Below are 15,760 nucleotides of genomic sequence, written 5' to 3'. Positions count from 1 at the left end.
CCCTGACATCACAGAAAATTATGTACGTGCATTCAGCAATGTTGATGCACAAATTACGCGGCCATATTCTGTCACATCTTCAAAAGAGTCAACTCCAGAACCAAACATAAAAAGGATACAATTATCAACGATCCACCGAGCAGAAACATGTAGAAAAAGTCAGCTGTCCTTCCTCGAAACGAGCCTTCCTCGAGCATTCGGCAGTATCTGACAGTGAATAGCATGTTGAAGAAGAAGGCAAAGCCAAGAGTTCCAAAAAACAGGAAAGTTGTTACCAATCTCCATACCTGCACAACAAGGTGAGAAAATGTCCAGTTTACTGGTTGCAAGCAAAGCGCATGGTTCAGAAATAGCAGTAATGACATTGCAGACGCAATTCGGATACAAAGAATGGTAGTAACTCAATTTCCACAGCACTGTCATTCATCCAATGCATAATACCTGAGACAGTTTGCCTGATGCACTGTCTAAGCATCTTATGCGCACTAAAACACTTGGCAGCTCCCACAACACTAAAGTAAGTGTATCACTCGGCACAATTAAATAAGGCAACTTGATGCTTTGTGGAAGCAGCTTGCGTACAGAATAAAGCTGGAAAGAATGCCTGGCTAAAGGACGGAAGAGGGAGACACAACAGAAGTAATCTGAAACCATGTAAAAGAGAATTACCAAGAAATGGAACAGTGACGCCATCCATCCTTGCTAAGACAAAACAGAGTGCGTGGCTAGTTTTGCTGCTGAACTGACAGGTGGTGCCACGATAATGTTCCCGCAAATTTTACTCTTTCTACTGACAAGTTTGCTTTTTACTCATTCTGCCAACTTGTCATTTATTCCACATGAAACAGGCAACTTATCAACTTGAACGTGGCATTAAAAGAGTAACACTGAAAAAATGTTACGCCATGCAATGTTTCGAGCCAGCCAGAAAAGCCACATATACATGGTGTTCCTGCAACGCTTGGTTGTACTACAATAACACTACTTAGCAAGTCAAGTGCCTCATTAACACATGATCCTTGACTTCATGATGAGAGTGGCTTGTTGCTGAGGAGTTACAAAGTAGGGAGGTTGAAGGAACACTAAAGGGGTTTATATACATATTTACATGAGAAATTAGATCAAACATTAGATTAAGGGTTATTAATAGTTGCACAATTACCGTATTCACTACATGATTATTGGAGCACACAGCTACATCACACTGGGAGCACCTTATATATTAAATTGCAGCTTGTCTACCATACACAAGATGTCTCCTAAAATTTCATCCATGTTCCCCAGATTCCTACACCAGGAAAACCAGTGATGTCATGTCCCTCTAATCAGATGGTCTGAAGAAGCTGTTGAGCCCACCTTCTTGGCGAAAGAGCGCAACAACACGTGCACCTTTGTTCATTGAGCACCAAGTGAAGAGGGACAAGAGGAAACACAATGTCTGCTGTCCTAATAATACTGCCAACAGCAGTAGTGGGTACAGTGCTAAGAGGCAGGCATGGACAAGATGAAAGAAGTGCGCGTGCTTCTCCGCCCGCTCAATAGCCAGCTCCCAGTGCCGTGTTTTTCAGGAGCCCGCTACCCTCAATAAACGGCGCATTGCCCGTTCTCTCTCAAGGCACGTGACAATATGAAGAAAGAGGTAAAAAGCAGTGCACATTTGCTAGAAGGAGCGACACCTCTCTCCGTTGTTGCATCTCAACTTCTTGAACGGTTTGGCAATTAGCTGGTTCTCCATGGGTGGTCAGCTAGGGCTGCATGCAGATCTCATAGGGCCTCTTTTACCATGCCTCTTGGTGGAATTTTTCATAGAAGTCCAGGCAACCGTCTAATCGTTGCAGTCTCATGACAATTGGTACCAATTAACCAGTAATTAATCAATATGCCCAGCTCTCATAATGATGGCAAGGTAAAATGGGTCCTAGCTGTTCTGCAACAACATGCTCTCCTGCAGTCACCCGAAAGCACGTCTGTGCTCATGCTGGCTAAGAGCTTCAGTGGAATGTTATTCTTGAGAATACTATAACTGATGCTGGCATCCAGTTTCTGGTTAGTCCGTCGTACCTTACATAATTTAACCTGTATATCTATGATCCATGTAGGTTGCCATGTACACCAACCCCCTTTGCAGTTACAACTACTGCAAGCCCACATTGAGGTCAAGGCGTGATTTATCACAATGATCAAGCGACACGAAGATGGTGCGGTCAACGGCCAAGCAGAGCGAGCGCGAGCACCAACAACAGTCTTCTTCCACGTCTTTTGCTTGCATGTCCCTACAATTACCCCCGGTGGAAAATGAGCCAACCTGGTGACCTAAGGAAACGACGATACTGGCAGGTCGTAGCGTGGTTTCAGCCGTTCAACGTTAACAGTTTTGTTGCCGCGGTGCCGTTGGTCCGTAGACGGCTGGAGGGGCTCAATGATGTAGTTGAGAGGGGACGTCTCACATAGAACCCAATAAGGACCGTCATACTTAGGCAACAGCTTTGTGGAAAGGCCAGGAGCCGAGAAGGAAACGCGGAGCCACACCAATGTAACAGGTGAATATGACGGCAAAGAGGAGCTAGGGTCGTGACAGTCTTTCTGGCAGGCCTGGTCTCGCGAGGTAAGTGAGCTGGCGACATTCCTCGGCATAGGTGGTGTGACTTCAGACAGAGTCGTGGATTCGGAGGCATCATGGCGATATGGGAGGATAGTGTCCATGGAGGAGGAAGACTCAAGACCGTATAGAAGGAAGAACGGGGAGAATCCTGTGGTAGACTGAGTGGCACTGTTGTAAGCGTAGGCAAGGAAAGGTAGTATCTTGTGCCAATTGGTATGGTTAGCGGAAACTAACATGGCAAGCATTTCACCTAGTGTGCGATTAAAGTGCTCAGTCATTCTGTTGGTTTGGTTTGGAGATGATATGAGCTGGTAGTGCAATGGTCAATGTTGCATTCATGTAGAAGGGCTTCTATCGCTTTGGAGAGGTAGGAACGTCCGCGATCGCACAGTACCTCACGAGGCGCACCGTGCCGAAGAACAAGGTTATAGAGTATGAATAAGGCAACTTCACATAATATGGCAGACAGAAGCACTGAAGTTTTGACGTAGCACGTGAGGTGGTCCACAGCCCCAGAGGTTGCCATTTCGAGTATTCGGAAGGGGTCCATACAAATTAATTCCGATGCAGTCGAAAGGCCAAGTGGGACAGGGCAGGGGTTGGAGTGGCCCAGTCGTCATGTAAGGTGGGCTGTTGCAGCATTAGCACTCGGAGCACGAGCGAGCGGACCTACTGTCGGACGAAACGGTAGATTCCATGCCAGTAGTACCGAAGCCGCAGGCGTGCGTAGGTGTTTAATACTCAGGCATGGGTGCATTGCAGGTCCGCATGAAAGGAGGCACAGATGTCGGAATGTAGACGGCGAGGAATCACCAGCAACCACTTACGGCCATCAGATAAGTAACTACGGCGGTACAGAAGACCATCGCGTATGGTAAAGTGACGAGCAGTGCATCGAAGCGTGCGCTTGGTGGTACGCGGCGACAGCCCAGACAGGAACTTTAAGAGAGAGGCTATCCAAGGATCCTGGCACTGCTTGGATGGCGTGTTGGCATATGTAAGGAACAAAGAATTATAGCTGGGGACAGACGCAGCTCTAGGCTCGTGGGCAAGAGGAGAAAGGGCGTCAGCATCTGCGTGTTTACGGCTGGACCTGTAGACGACACGAATAGCATAGTCTTGGAGACGTAGTGCCTAACCAGCGAGGCGACCAGATAGATCTTTGAGGGAAGACAGCCAGCACAGGGCACGGTGATCAGTCCTGACGTCGAATGGTCGGCCATAGACATGACGTCGAAATTTTGTGATCGCCTAAACAATGGCTAGACATTCTTTCTCCATAACAGAATAGTTTGCTTCTACTATGGTGAAGGTGCGGATGGCGTAAAAGACAACATAGTCGTCGAAGCCAGACTTGCATTGGGCAAGAATAGTGCCGAGGCCAACACCGCTCATGCCCGTGTAGATTTCCGTAGGAGCGTCCAGGTCGAAATGGCGCAGAATAGGAGGGGATGTTAGGAGATGGCATAAAGTGGTGAATGCATGCTCGCAAGCGGGAGACCAAGCCAAGATATCTTGGTTGTCGGCGAGAAGCTGTGCCAAAGGGGTAATTATGGACGCTAAGCTGCAGACAAATTGGCGCAAATATGAAAAAAGGTCGACAAAACTGCAGAGTTCTTTCATTGTATTCCGCCTGGGAAACTCGGCGACGGCTCGAAGCTTTGCAGGGTCAGAAAGAACACCATCCTTGCAAACACACGGTCTAAGAGGGTGAACCAGCATGCAGCAAAATGGCACTTCTTTAAATTTAGCTGCAGCCCAGCAAGTTAGGACACTTGAGAGGAGGGTGAGATGCGAAACGAAGTCCCTCGAAGACTACAAGGTCCAGATAACAAAGGCACGTGTCCCATATGAGCCCTTGAAGTATGTTGTCCATGAGGCGTTCGAAAGTAGCAGGCACATTGCAAAGAATGAATGGCATCACGTTAAACTCATATAACCCATGAGGAGTGACAAATGCAGTCTTGGGGTGGTCAGTTTCATCCATGGGGATTTTCCAGTACCCCAATCGAAGATCCAAGGAACAAAATAACTCTGCCCCTTGCAGGCAGTCGAGGGCGTCGTCGATTTGGGGCAGGGGATAAAGATCTTTGCGTATGATTTTCTTAAGGTGCTGATAGTCCGCACAGAATCTGATGCTACCGTTCTTTTTCTTTGCCAGTACAACTGGGGAGGCCCAATGGCTGTATGATAGATGCATCACGCTGCGGTGAAGCATATCGTTAACCTGGTCATCAATGACACGGCGTTCTGCGTGCGAGACTCTATAAGGGCACTAGCACAGATGTGCGTGGGTGCCGCTGTCGATGTGGTGAGCGATAGCAAATGGAATGTGCGCCCCAAAGAAAGTTGTTGATGGTCAAATGATGTCCTAAAACAGCTGAGGAGCTCCAAGAGCTGGGTGCGCCAAGTGTCGGAGAGTTGAGAATCGATGGATTGAAGACACCTGAGGATGACGAAGCAGTTGAGGTAGCAGAAGTAAAGGTGGTGACAGGAAGGTCGGTCATATCATCGGGCAGTTTATGAGGATAAACGGAGTCAATCTCCTCAAGTCGGCCCAGACATTTACCATGGAATAAAGTGGCGAATGAAGATAACCGATTCATAACATAAATGGCTCCATAAAAGTTTTCAATTGTGAGAACGGCAAAATGAAGGAGTAAATTTTTGCAAGAGGTGCAGGCTTCGGAGGGTGAAAACAGAGCGCTAGAGTCAGGAGCAGAGTCGCAAGAGAAAGGCAGGAGAGCAGAACAGAAAGGAGGTATATCAGTGTCCGCGGCGACGACCACTCTGGAAAAGGTTAGAAACACAGCCCAGATGGGGCATCACATATCGGCGATAATGCAACTTCGGCACGCGCACAGTCACAACGGCAGTGTGGAAAGTAAATCCCAACCCAGAATGACGTCGCGTGAGCATGGTGAAAATACGACAAATTCACCAACATACAAAGCATCCTGATAAGGGAAGCTGTGCACGACACAAAAGGGTGGACATGGTGGACGGTTGCCGTACACAGGGAGACGTCAGAAAGTGGAATTGTTATCTTTCTCAAATTACAACATAGTTCAACAGTGAGCACAGAGACAGCAGCTCCAGTATCAACAAGTGCTTGCACAGTGACACCCTCAATATACACAGTGATCTCCTTAGCAGGAAAAAAATGGAGGCCTTGCCGTTTTCGACATGAGCGCAGTTCTTGCCTCTAGAACTGCAACGGTCAGTTTTCCGCTAGGGGCAACGGAGCATAGAGGAAAGTGAACAGCGACGTGGGGCCTTCGGCAACACCAAAGGCGCATTGACCCGGCGGTATAGATTCAGGTGCTGGACCAGACGAAACCAGGTGTGGTGGTGGCTCATGACGATCGTAGCCTTGACTTCAGTCACCGTCATGTATGCAGAAGCCGTGGCAATAGCAAAAGCGTGCTACATGACCAGGAAGCTGGTAGAAATATCAGATTGGCCAGTTCACCATGCACCAAGAGTTTGCAGGCGGTGGGGCAGGACACAGAGAAGGAAGCGGGGCCAGACGTACACGTGGCCATGCCACATAGAAAGCTCTTGGTGGTTGCGCGGGATTCATGTTGAATAAAGCTCGAGATCTGGATGCAATGTCAGCAAAGGTCAGAGATGCAGAGACAGGTGGATGCTGTTAGGCATTAGGCAGCGCCTCGGAAAATTGCTGTTGAATGATGTGTCGAAGCAATGGAGCGAGCAATTGCGTAGGCTCTGGAATGGAGGGCACAAAGGACAATTGCCATGCCACTTCCTTGCAAACTGCTGTATTTGCTGCGGTAAGAAACTGTGGTCACAAAAATCATTGCGAATGGTGAGAGCCGAGATGCCTGTCGTGTCGAAGTTGGAGCGACGCGTGGAAACGCGTCTCAGCTTGTCGTAACTCAGTTTCCTCAGCTTGTCGTAACTTTGGCAGAGCTGAATCACGTCGGCGCCTGTTTGGGGGTTTTTCTGAACGAGCATGTGAAACGTGTCGGCCTCGATTCCGTTCATTATTTGCCTGATTTTCTCAGCTTTACACAGTTGATGTGGCGGCAGAGGTCTACATCTTCAGCGCAGGCTGTAAAGTTTTCGCCGGATTGCTGGGCGCGACCACGCAAGCGCTGTTCTGCGCGGAGCTTGCACATAGCAGGTCAGACAAATACTTCCTCAAAGCTTGTCTTAACAGAGTACTAGTTGACAATGTCAACTTCGTGATTACGGTAACATAGATGTGCCACATTGCTCACGAAAAAGATGACACAGTTTAATTTGGTGGCATCATCCCATTTGTTGTGTGCACTCACTCGTTCGTAGGAGGCCACCCAGTCCTGTACGTCGTGGTCTTCGGTGCCACTGAATATAACAGGGTCTCGCTGCCTCGGAATACCGTAACAGATGACAGCCGGATGTGAGGTAGCATCTCGCGGTGCCATGTCGTAAGGAATAGCCGAGGCTGGAGGTAGGGTCTGGGCACGGAGTTCCAGGGTGAAGATTGACACCAGCAACCTCCACCAAATGCAAGCGCACGTTCACGTCAAGGCGTGATTTATCTCAATGATCAGCGCTCCCGTCAACGGCCAAGCGGAGCGAGCGCGAGCGCCAACAACAGTCTTCTTCTACGTCTTTTGCTGGCGTCCGTGTTTGTCACTACACTATTAAAAATAGGGATTATCTTCCAGTAGCATAAACACAGTAACTGTTCATAGAAGCACTCAACATACTTTTCTCAGTTGTTTTGATGTATTCCCAAGTCCTAGAGCACTCAAAGACGACAGAATGGTGAAAATAGGCTGCTCCTTCATTTTTAAGGCAAGATACTTACTTGGTAGTGCTTTATTATCAGGGTTGGGTTGAAGTACAGTTGGAATGGCGAGATAATATCTAGGTGCTGCAAAGAGAAAGAAAGGGGGTTTATGACACAACTGCAACAAAATTGAACACACAGCCCATACTGTGCAGGCAAGAAATAGGCACATCACGTAGTCATACAGGCTTGTATATCCTATGCACACTCGCATCTGCGTATGGTTGCAGGGGATGAACGAACTGGACTGTGAGACATATTCACAGCGCCAAATACCCCAACAAGAAATAGACAGGATGGGCGCTGGGTGAGCCTGAATAGGATTTGTTTGTACCAGCAAATGGCAAGAAATCACTAGGCAGTAGATTCCTGCCGCCGGTGGCTGACCAGCTAAGTGCTATATTTTTTAGAGTCCCTAAACAATCTTTTGCTGTATCTAAGAATCCTACACAGACATGGAAAGTATCTCTTATGGAATGCTTTCTGACACTAATTCCATGTGAACACACTATATTAAAAATAGTCGCAAGTGGTTAATTGATATTCTCTTGTGGAGAAACGTTACTCCCCCTGAATTTGCAATTATACACAATGCCTCAACGAGACCTAAACAGAGTTCATGTGGCCATCTTTCACCCCCTTGGGTATGTGATGCAGCTGCTGTCTCATTTGAGCCAAGTGTGTTCACACAACTATTTCTGACACTTTTATTCTCGTTACTGTAACGACAGGGGCCTCAAAATGGAGTTTTAAATGCAGTGCGCGCCTCTACAGCATCCAGCCGCCTCAGTTTACTTCCTGCACACACCTGCAGTGCAAAAAGACGCGCTGGTTTACAAGCATCCTTGAGGGGGATATAAGAGTACATACAGCACTAGAGCAGTTAGTGACATACTGCAAATTTAACCAGCGCAAATAAACGAGAACGCATGAACCACACAGGCAGCGCTGGTCCTGTGTATATGTGTTTCTTGTGCCCTCGTTTATTTGCACAGGTTAAATTTGCAGTATGGCGCACCAGCTGGCCCAAACTGAAGTACTCCTCACCATTAGTGAGTCTGCCGCCAGAAGAGCACCATATGTTAGTGCAAGATTACGGTTCTACAGTCGCCACTGCACCCACAGTATTGACATTCCCTTTCAGCTGTGCAACCATATCGCCGAGCTATTTAGAAGACACTCTTTACTTTTCTTGTCTCTTCGCACACACCAAAATTTGTGTGTGTAGACAACAGCTGCCGCAAACAATCACTGTTTTCAGGCCGAAGTACACTATTGGTTTGAATAAAAGTCTACATTTCTTGTATTTGTGTTCTTGTCTTTACAGGTAAACAAACTATTATGTATACATATGACATTCCCGACGTGGTCGCATGAGTAGCCACTTGCCTTGGTCACAGCATGCATTAATCACTACTGGCGCTAGTGTCTATGCATGGGAATGATGGTTAGCCTTCATCCTACAGTGGTGCGATAGGAAATGAACAAGCAGACGCTAAAATAGCTGTAAATAATGCGTTCTCACGAATGCCCTGCTTCGGTGCGGAACTCTACACTTGAGCACTGGATCAATCCAGATTGACGACACAGGCGACTGCACAAATGGGACCCAGAAATGAAGTTCCGCATGCCTCATATACTCAAGAGGAGCATAACAAGTATGTTACACCGGATTCGTCTTGGTGTTGCACTCACGAGGGGTTATAGGCTGCAGTGACACTGGTCCCAACTGCGATCACTGCCCAGTGCCAGAAACACTTGAGCACGAATTTCGCTCATGCCCAGCGTACGCACGAGAACGGCAGAGCCTCATTTCTACTATTCAACGAGTGACTAAAAGACCAATATCTGACGAGATTGTATTAGGTCCTTGGCCTGACGCCAACAGCGCAGCTGTGGTCATCGAAGTGACTATAGCCTTTCTTCAAGCCATTGGACTCGATGCACGACTCTAGTTCGACCTCAACGTGATGGACATGTATATATGTACGCACCTCCTAATCTTACCACCATCATTCATCGCTCTTTTTATCCCCCCCCCCCTTCCCCAGTGTAGAGTAGCAGGCCAGAGCTAACTAACGCTCAAGCCGACCTCCTCTGCCTTTCTTCAAATCAACCTCTCTCTCTCTCTCTTCATCCTACTGACTCATCCTTTTTAACAAAGTATCTTTGTGTCCACTGCGGGACGAAGGCCTCTTCCAGCATTACCCGTCTTGCGATAGCTGATTCCAACTCACACCTGTAAATTTCCTCATTTTATCACCCCACCTCATATAACAAACTTACCAAACATTTTTACTTAGGACGGAAACAATATCCTTCGCCGCATAGGAATCTAGGCAGACCACAGGCATTAACACTCGGGTTACTCCAGGTCGGGGCATACCCTAACCCCACACTGTTACACAGAATCTATCCAGAGATACAATCGACCAATGTTTGCTAGCTATGCTCGGACCTAGCTGACTTGGAACACGTGCTCTGGTGGTGCCCCGCGTTACGCGACGGCGTCACGTTGTCCAAATGGGAGGCTGCCCTAAGCAGCCCCAATCTTGAAAGCCCAGCTATGGGCTGTCCATCGGGCCCGCGACGCAGCAGAGAGGCTCGGCCTTTCTGTACCGACATGGGACCGGCCCGCGACATGCTGACGCGCGTTCCAAAGGACCTTATTAACCATACCATACCTAATTTTTTGCCATCCTCGACTGCATATTCCCTTCCCTTGGCACCCATTCTGTAGGAGTGTGCTGGTCTGGGCTGGTTGGTACATCATTAGGACGGGACGAAGTGAGTAGACAGACGAGGCTCTGACCCATGCTGTAACTCTAATTGTCCACCAGTTATCCATCCTAGGCATGACATGGCTTGCCCAGCTCCATTTTTTCTTCGTAAAACGTCAACCAGAATATTGGATATCCCCATTTGCACTCTCGGTCCACACCGCTCTCTTCAGGTCTAATGTTAGGCCTAACATTTTTCGTTCCATCGCTCTTTGTGCGGTTATTAACTTGTTTTCGAGCTGCTTTGTTAACCTCCAAGTTTCTGCCCCATATCTTAGCACTGGTAGTAAAACAGCGCCAGAGTACACAAGGGACCAGACGACGAAGAACGACCCATACACAGGGCGCTACGTGTACGTGTCTTTCTTCGTGTAATTCCTGGCGCTGTTTTACTATGGATATAAGCCGACTAGCCCAAAAATACGTCTTAGCACCAGTAGAATGCAATTATTCTACACTTTCCTTTTCAACTACAGTGGAAAGCTCTCAGTTAGGATTTGGTAACACCTGTCATATGCCCTCCAACCCATTTTTATTCTGTAAATTTCCTTCTCATGTTCAGGGTCCCCTGTGAGTAGTCGACCTACATAAACATGCTCCTGCACAGCGTCTAGAGGCTGACTGGCGATCATGAATTCTTGTTACCTTGCCAGGCTATTGAACATTGTGTTTGTCTTCTGCATATTAATCTTCAGCCCCACTCTTGCACTTACTCGATTAAGGTCCTCAATCATTTGTTGCAATTCATCCCCAGTGTTGTTGAACAGGAGAAACAAGAAATGAAATAGATTTCATACTCTGCCAATCCCAGCATAGTGCAGAATGTAGAATTGTTAGGTAGGGTAACGGGCAGTAATCATAGATTTCAACAAAGTAGTGTGTCATAAATAATGAAACATTATCAAAATTGCCCAGCAGCAAGATCTGAACACAGGACCTGTAGTCCAATATTGAAACATTACGCCACGAATGCATGCAAGGACAAGCGGCGTAGAACCCCCATATGAATTTCTCGCTCACAAGCCAGTGCGTTGAGACACCTGGCGCATTTTTTATTTGGCCTCCTCGACAGGCTGAACCGTTGCAATTAGTAGCAATCACGCATGTTCACAGAGTCTTCTGTATTTAGGAAAATAGAGATTGCTTTCAACTTCAGTACAATGAAGGCAAAGAAAGTGCAATAATCGAAGCCACAATAACACCTGAAGCCACAAGCACGCAGATCATACCCCCCAAACCCATTTACTACACCAATCACTCCCATGGTTAGTGAACAATCGCAGCGCCCTCTCTGGTAATGATCTATGACATTCTAAGTAGAATGGGCAGAGCTTAGCGGTGCCGCTATGTGTAGCCCTCCAGATGTTCAACAGGATAAGTTTATAAGGAGCACTTAAATTTGGCCCTTGACGATCATACCGACCCATTCCACACATGTGCAATTGTCAAGATTGTTTCAAGGCTGCCTTGATGAGAGGTGTTAGGCAACAAAGTAAAAAAAGAACATTGAGTCCAGTTGGATTTTTCAATGGGATCCAATTGGTTCGAATTGGAAATCATTAATTGGATATCAAGATACGTCCAGTGGGTTCCAGTAGGCCATCAATGAAACTTGGTGTCCCAATTGGTCACAAGTGAAAACAATGGGAAGTCAGTGGATGAGTAATCTCGTGAAACAACAAAACAGCTGATAATAATAATAGCAGAATTATAATGCGAGTTTTCAATAAAATACCTTTGTATATTGGTGTGATAAACATAAGAGAAGCATTTAGCTTTACTTGAAGTTGAAAATCTATCTTGAAACTTTACCAATTTCTCATGAACCCCTGACAACACCTGGTCAACCAAATTTTCCTTAGTTATACAGCACTTGCCCATGTATCTGTCATAGTGAAGTGGTGAATGGTGGGTGCGTAATTAAAGACAATTATCATAGCGTGTTGATGCACGAGTAAGCTTCTGAGTTTCAAGTATATCCGTGTCATATCAACATTAGGACCTATATAGGTGCTTTGCCCCCTTTCTTTTGTTTTTCATGTTGGTCCCAACGAGTCCAATTGAGCAACCAATGGGGTCCAACTGTGTTCAAAAAACTAATTGATTCAATTGGATCTGCTAATCTTTCTAATGGGTGTCCCAAAACACATTTGGAACTGTCCAAATAATTTCAACTGGAAATTTCCAACTGGTTTCAGCAACTTTCTTTTTACTGAATCAAGAACTTGTACAGTGATAGCAGCTGCAATTGGCTGTTGCTTCCTTCTACCACCGCTTGCAGAAATTAGCGCGCTTCTTTTCCAATCTGACCGTAAATTATCATGGACGTTTTAGTGCCTCAAGTCACACAAAATGAAAACGCGGTCACATCACCTTGTGCACGAAAACAATGCAAGTCCTTTCACACATGGGCTATACTGCTCTACTTGCATCTTCACCGCACGTTGTTCAAGGATGGCACAAACAGACTGCAGCCATCGCGTGCGCGCCAAGGCAGCCGAGCGCTTTCTCCAACCTTATACGAATCGACCGAATGGCGCACGGTAACAACGGTCGCACCGGTAGCGCCGCGTCTCTGTGTGTCCCTTCCTTTACACACAACGCCCACCACGACGGTAGTGCGAGATCTGTTGACGAGGCGACAACGCTCAAACAACCTCTATGCTACTACTTACTACTGCTGCGGTCGTAAGCACGCACGCTGCAGTGTATGTCCGAGTGACAACAGGGACTTGCATAAATTCTTGCGTCAACATACGCAGAGCCATCACGTCTCGCTCAGTGTTCGAGGTAAGTGCACACACATGAGTCGGGCCACGGGCTACAACACAGGTTCGGTTAGTGGCATAGCGGCTTCTTCACTTTTCCTGGGTGAGTTGCTGTACTAATCCACGTGTAACTCGCTGCTTCAACAGAGGGAGAGGTAGTATTGCCGACATCACACCGACACGGAGCTGCTTGCCGGATGAATTGTGTCCATCTATCCCAGCCAATATAAGCCAAAGCACTTCTGACGAAAACAAACGAAACCGAAACTCAACATTTGAAAAACAAAAGAAAGATGCAGCTATGATGTGTTTTGTTTGTGTGATTTTGGGGGTTTTTTTTGTTTTTGTTTTTTGCTCATAGCACGGCCGCTGATAGTGAAGAACTCTATGCTCAGAGGCAACCGTCGCTGTGGTACGGTGCACTACTACTAGAGTGTACTAGAATACAGGAAATTATAAACAAGCTATAGAAGAGCGTAAAGAGGCATCTAGGGTTCATCGAGAAGCCAAAAAGTTGGGATTACAAGAAGAAGAGGTGCTCCTTAGATGGAATACATACCGAGAAAAGAAAAGGGTTGCGAGTGAGCTCGTGCAAGAGAAAATTAAATGCGCAAGTGAACGTTGGGTGCATAACATTCACAAAAGAGACAAAGGCGCCCCAAAAAGATTCTGGAACCATATAAAAGCACTCGGAGCTCCAACTAGAAACTCGCAAACGGCTATAAGGGATGAAGACGGTAACATCTATGAAGGCGATGATGCGCTGCGGTACATCACAGACGTTATCAGGCATAACTTCGGTTCGAGAAAAAGCGTAGTTCAGACAACAGATCCAGCATCAACAGAGAGGCTTGAGAGATCAAAATTCAGCATAGAAAGCTTTTATTGGAAAAAGGCAGCAGAAAATATCCCTAACAACACGGCAGCAGGACCCGATGAAATCCCAATACAGCTAATCAAAAACCTCGGTCCAAAAAGCAAGGCACTGCTGACTAATGTCATAGAGCAAGTGATTAGAACAAAGAATATTCCCGTTGGATGGCGTGAAAGCAAGATGAATCTCATCTACAAAGGCAAAGGAGATAAGGATAAGACGAGCTCGTACAGGCCAGTTACAGTAACGTCGGTGATATATAGAATGGCAATGCAAGCCATAAAATTAGAACTGTCGAAGTGGGTGGAGGAAAACGGTGTATTGGGGGAACTACAAATGGGTTCAGGCCAGGCAGACGCTTAGAAGACAATATGTTTGTACTAACTCAGTGCATAGAGATTTCAGTAGCTCAGAAAAGACCTTTATGGGTAGCATTTCTAGATATTAAAGGAGCTTATGACAACGTAGACAGGGAATTGTTGTGGGATATTGTTCAATACGAAGGCATAGATGACGATTTCGTGGAGCTGCTGAGGGAGATATATCGAGACAACCAAGTACAAGTGGCATGGGAAGGCCGAAAAGGAAATTAAATGGTGGGAATTCACCAAGGATTGAAGCAAGGATGCCCTCTGTCACCATTGTTCACGCTTTACGTCAAGGGCATAGAAAGACGACTGGAAAACAGCGAATTAGGTTTTGATTTATCCTACATGCGTAATGGACAAATGGTGCAACAGAAGGTCCCTGGACTGATGTACGCAGACGACATTGTGCTACTAGCGGACAATAAAAAAGTTTTACAGATACTTGCGAATATCTGTGGGAGCGCAGCGACAAATCTAGGCCTTAAGTTTAGCACAGAGAAATCAGGGATTATGATCTTTAATGAACACACGAGTAACTTCGTGGTGTCAATTCAACAGCAAGTAATACCCATAGTGAAGCAATATAAGTACCTCGGCGTACACATAAACGAAGGAAAGAATTACTCAAGCAACCACCAAGATAATCTGAAAATAAAGGGGAAGCGGAATGCAGCATTAATGAAACACAGAGCACTGTGGGGCCACAATAAGTATGAGGTGGTGCGTGGAATCTGGAAAAGAGTAATGGTGCCAGCGCTAACATTCGCAAATGCCATTATATGCTTAAAATCGGATATATTGGCGGGTTTGGAAGTTAACCAAAGATCAGTAGGCCGGTTGGCTTTGGGAGCACACGGTAATACGACAAATGAGGCAGTGCATGGTGACATGGGTTGGGCCTCTTTTGAAGTCAGAGAAGCACAAAGCAAAATTAGTTTTGAAGAAAGGCTCAGGAACATGGATGGAAATAAATGGGCGGCTGAAGTGCACAAGTATCTCTACATGAAAAGCGTGGACACAGAATGGAGGAAGAGGTCAAGGAAGTTGGCAACCAAGTACAGGATAATCGAAACTGTAAATAGACAACCAGGGGTCATCGGAAAGAAAGTGAGAGAAATAGAGACCGTGAATTGGATGCAAAGAATGGAAACGAAAAGGACAATGGAGATTTACAAGAATGAGAAGAAAGAAATTAGAAGGGAAAATCTGTACGATAACACAAAGGGCAGTGCCTTGCTATTTGAGGCTTGAGCCGGTTGCCTAAGGACGAAAACATATCGGAACAAATATTCGGAACTAGACGAGACATGTGTATGCTGCAGTAAAGATCCAGAGACCACTCAGCACATCCTAATGGAATGCGACGGGATCCACCCAGCGAGAACCGTAGGTAACGTGCAACTCCCAGAAGCGCTTGGGTTTAAAGTGGAAGGAAACATAAACAGATCAGCCGTAGAGATCAGCAAGAGACGATTAGAGTACTGGTGGAAAAAAAGCAGGGAAAAGATGGATACGACCTGATCTCTTAAAATCATAGGCAGCGGTACAAGCTAAATTTTTGAAAAAG

At 46.5% G+C, this 15,760-nt stretch overlaps 1 protein-coding gene across 2 annotated transcripts in view; it reads right to left on the bottom strand.

Annotated features, from left to right (window-relative positions):
* LOC119446864 (derlin-2-like) overlaps positions 1-13,151 on the bottom strand; it is a 61,223-nt gene extending 48,072 nt beyond the window's left edge. The window contains exons 1-3 of one of the 2 annotated variants that reach the window (XM_037711439.2): positions 12,841-13,151; positions 7,422-7,487; positions 120-287 (exon numbers count right to left, since the gene is read on the bottom strand). In XM_037711439.2, coding sequence (XP_037567367.1) covers positions 120-287; positions 7,422-7,487; positions 12,841-12,951 — 345 coding nt within the window. In that variant the 5' untranslated portion in view covers positions 12,952-13,151. The remainder of the gene's footprint in view (positions 1-119; positions 288-7,421; positions 7,488-12,840) is intronic. The other variant, XM_037711440.2, reaches the window with a different exon arrangement.
* Positions 13,152-15,760: the final 2,609 nt, after the last annotated feature.

This window comes from Dermacentor silvarum, chromosome 3 (assembly GCF_013339745.2).
Source record: "Dermacentor silvarum isolate Dsil-2018 chromosome 3, BIME_Dsil_1.4, whole genome shotgun sequence".
Classification (NCBI taxonomy): domain Eukaryota; kingdom Metazoa; phylum Arthropoda; class Arachnida; order Ixodida; family Ixodidae; genus Dermacentor; species Dermacentor silvarum.
The sequence above is the reverse complement of the archived record's forward strand: the minus strand, read 5'-3'. Positions and strand labels throughout refer to the sequence as shown.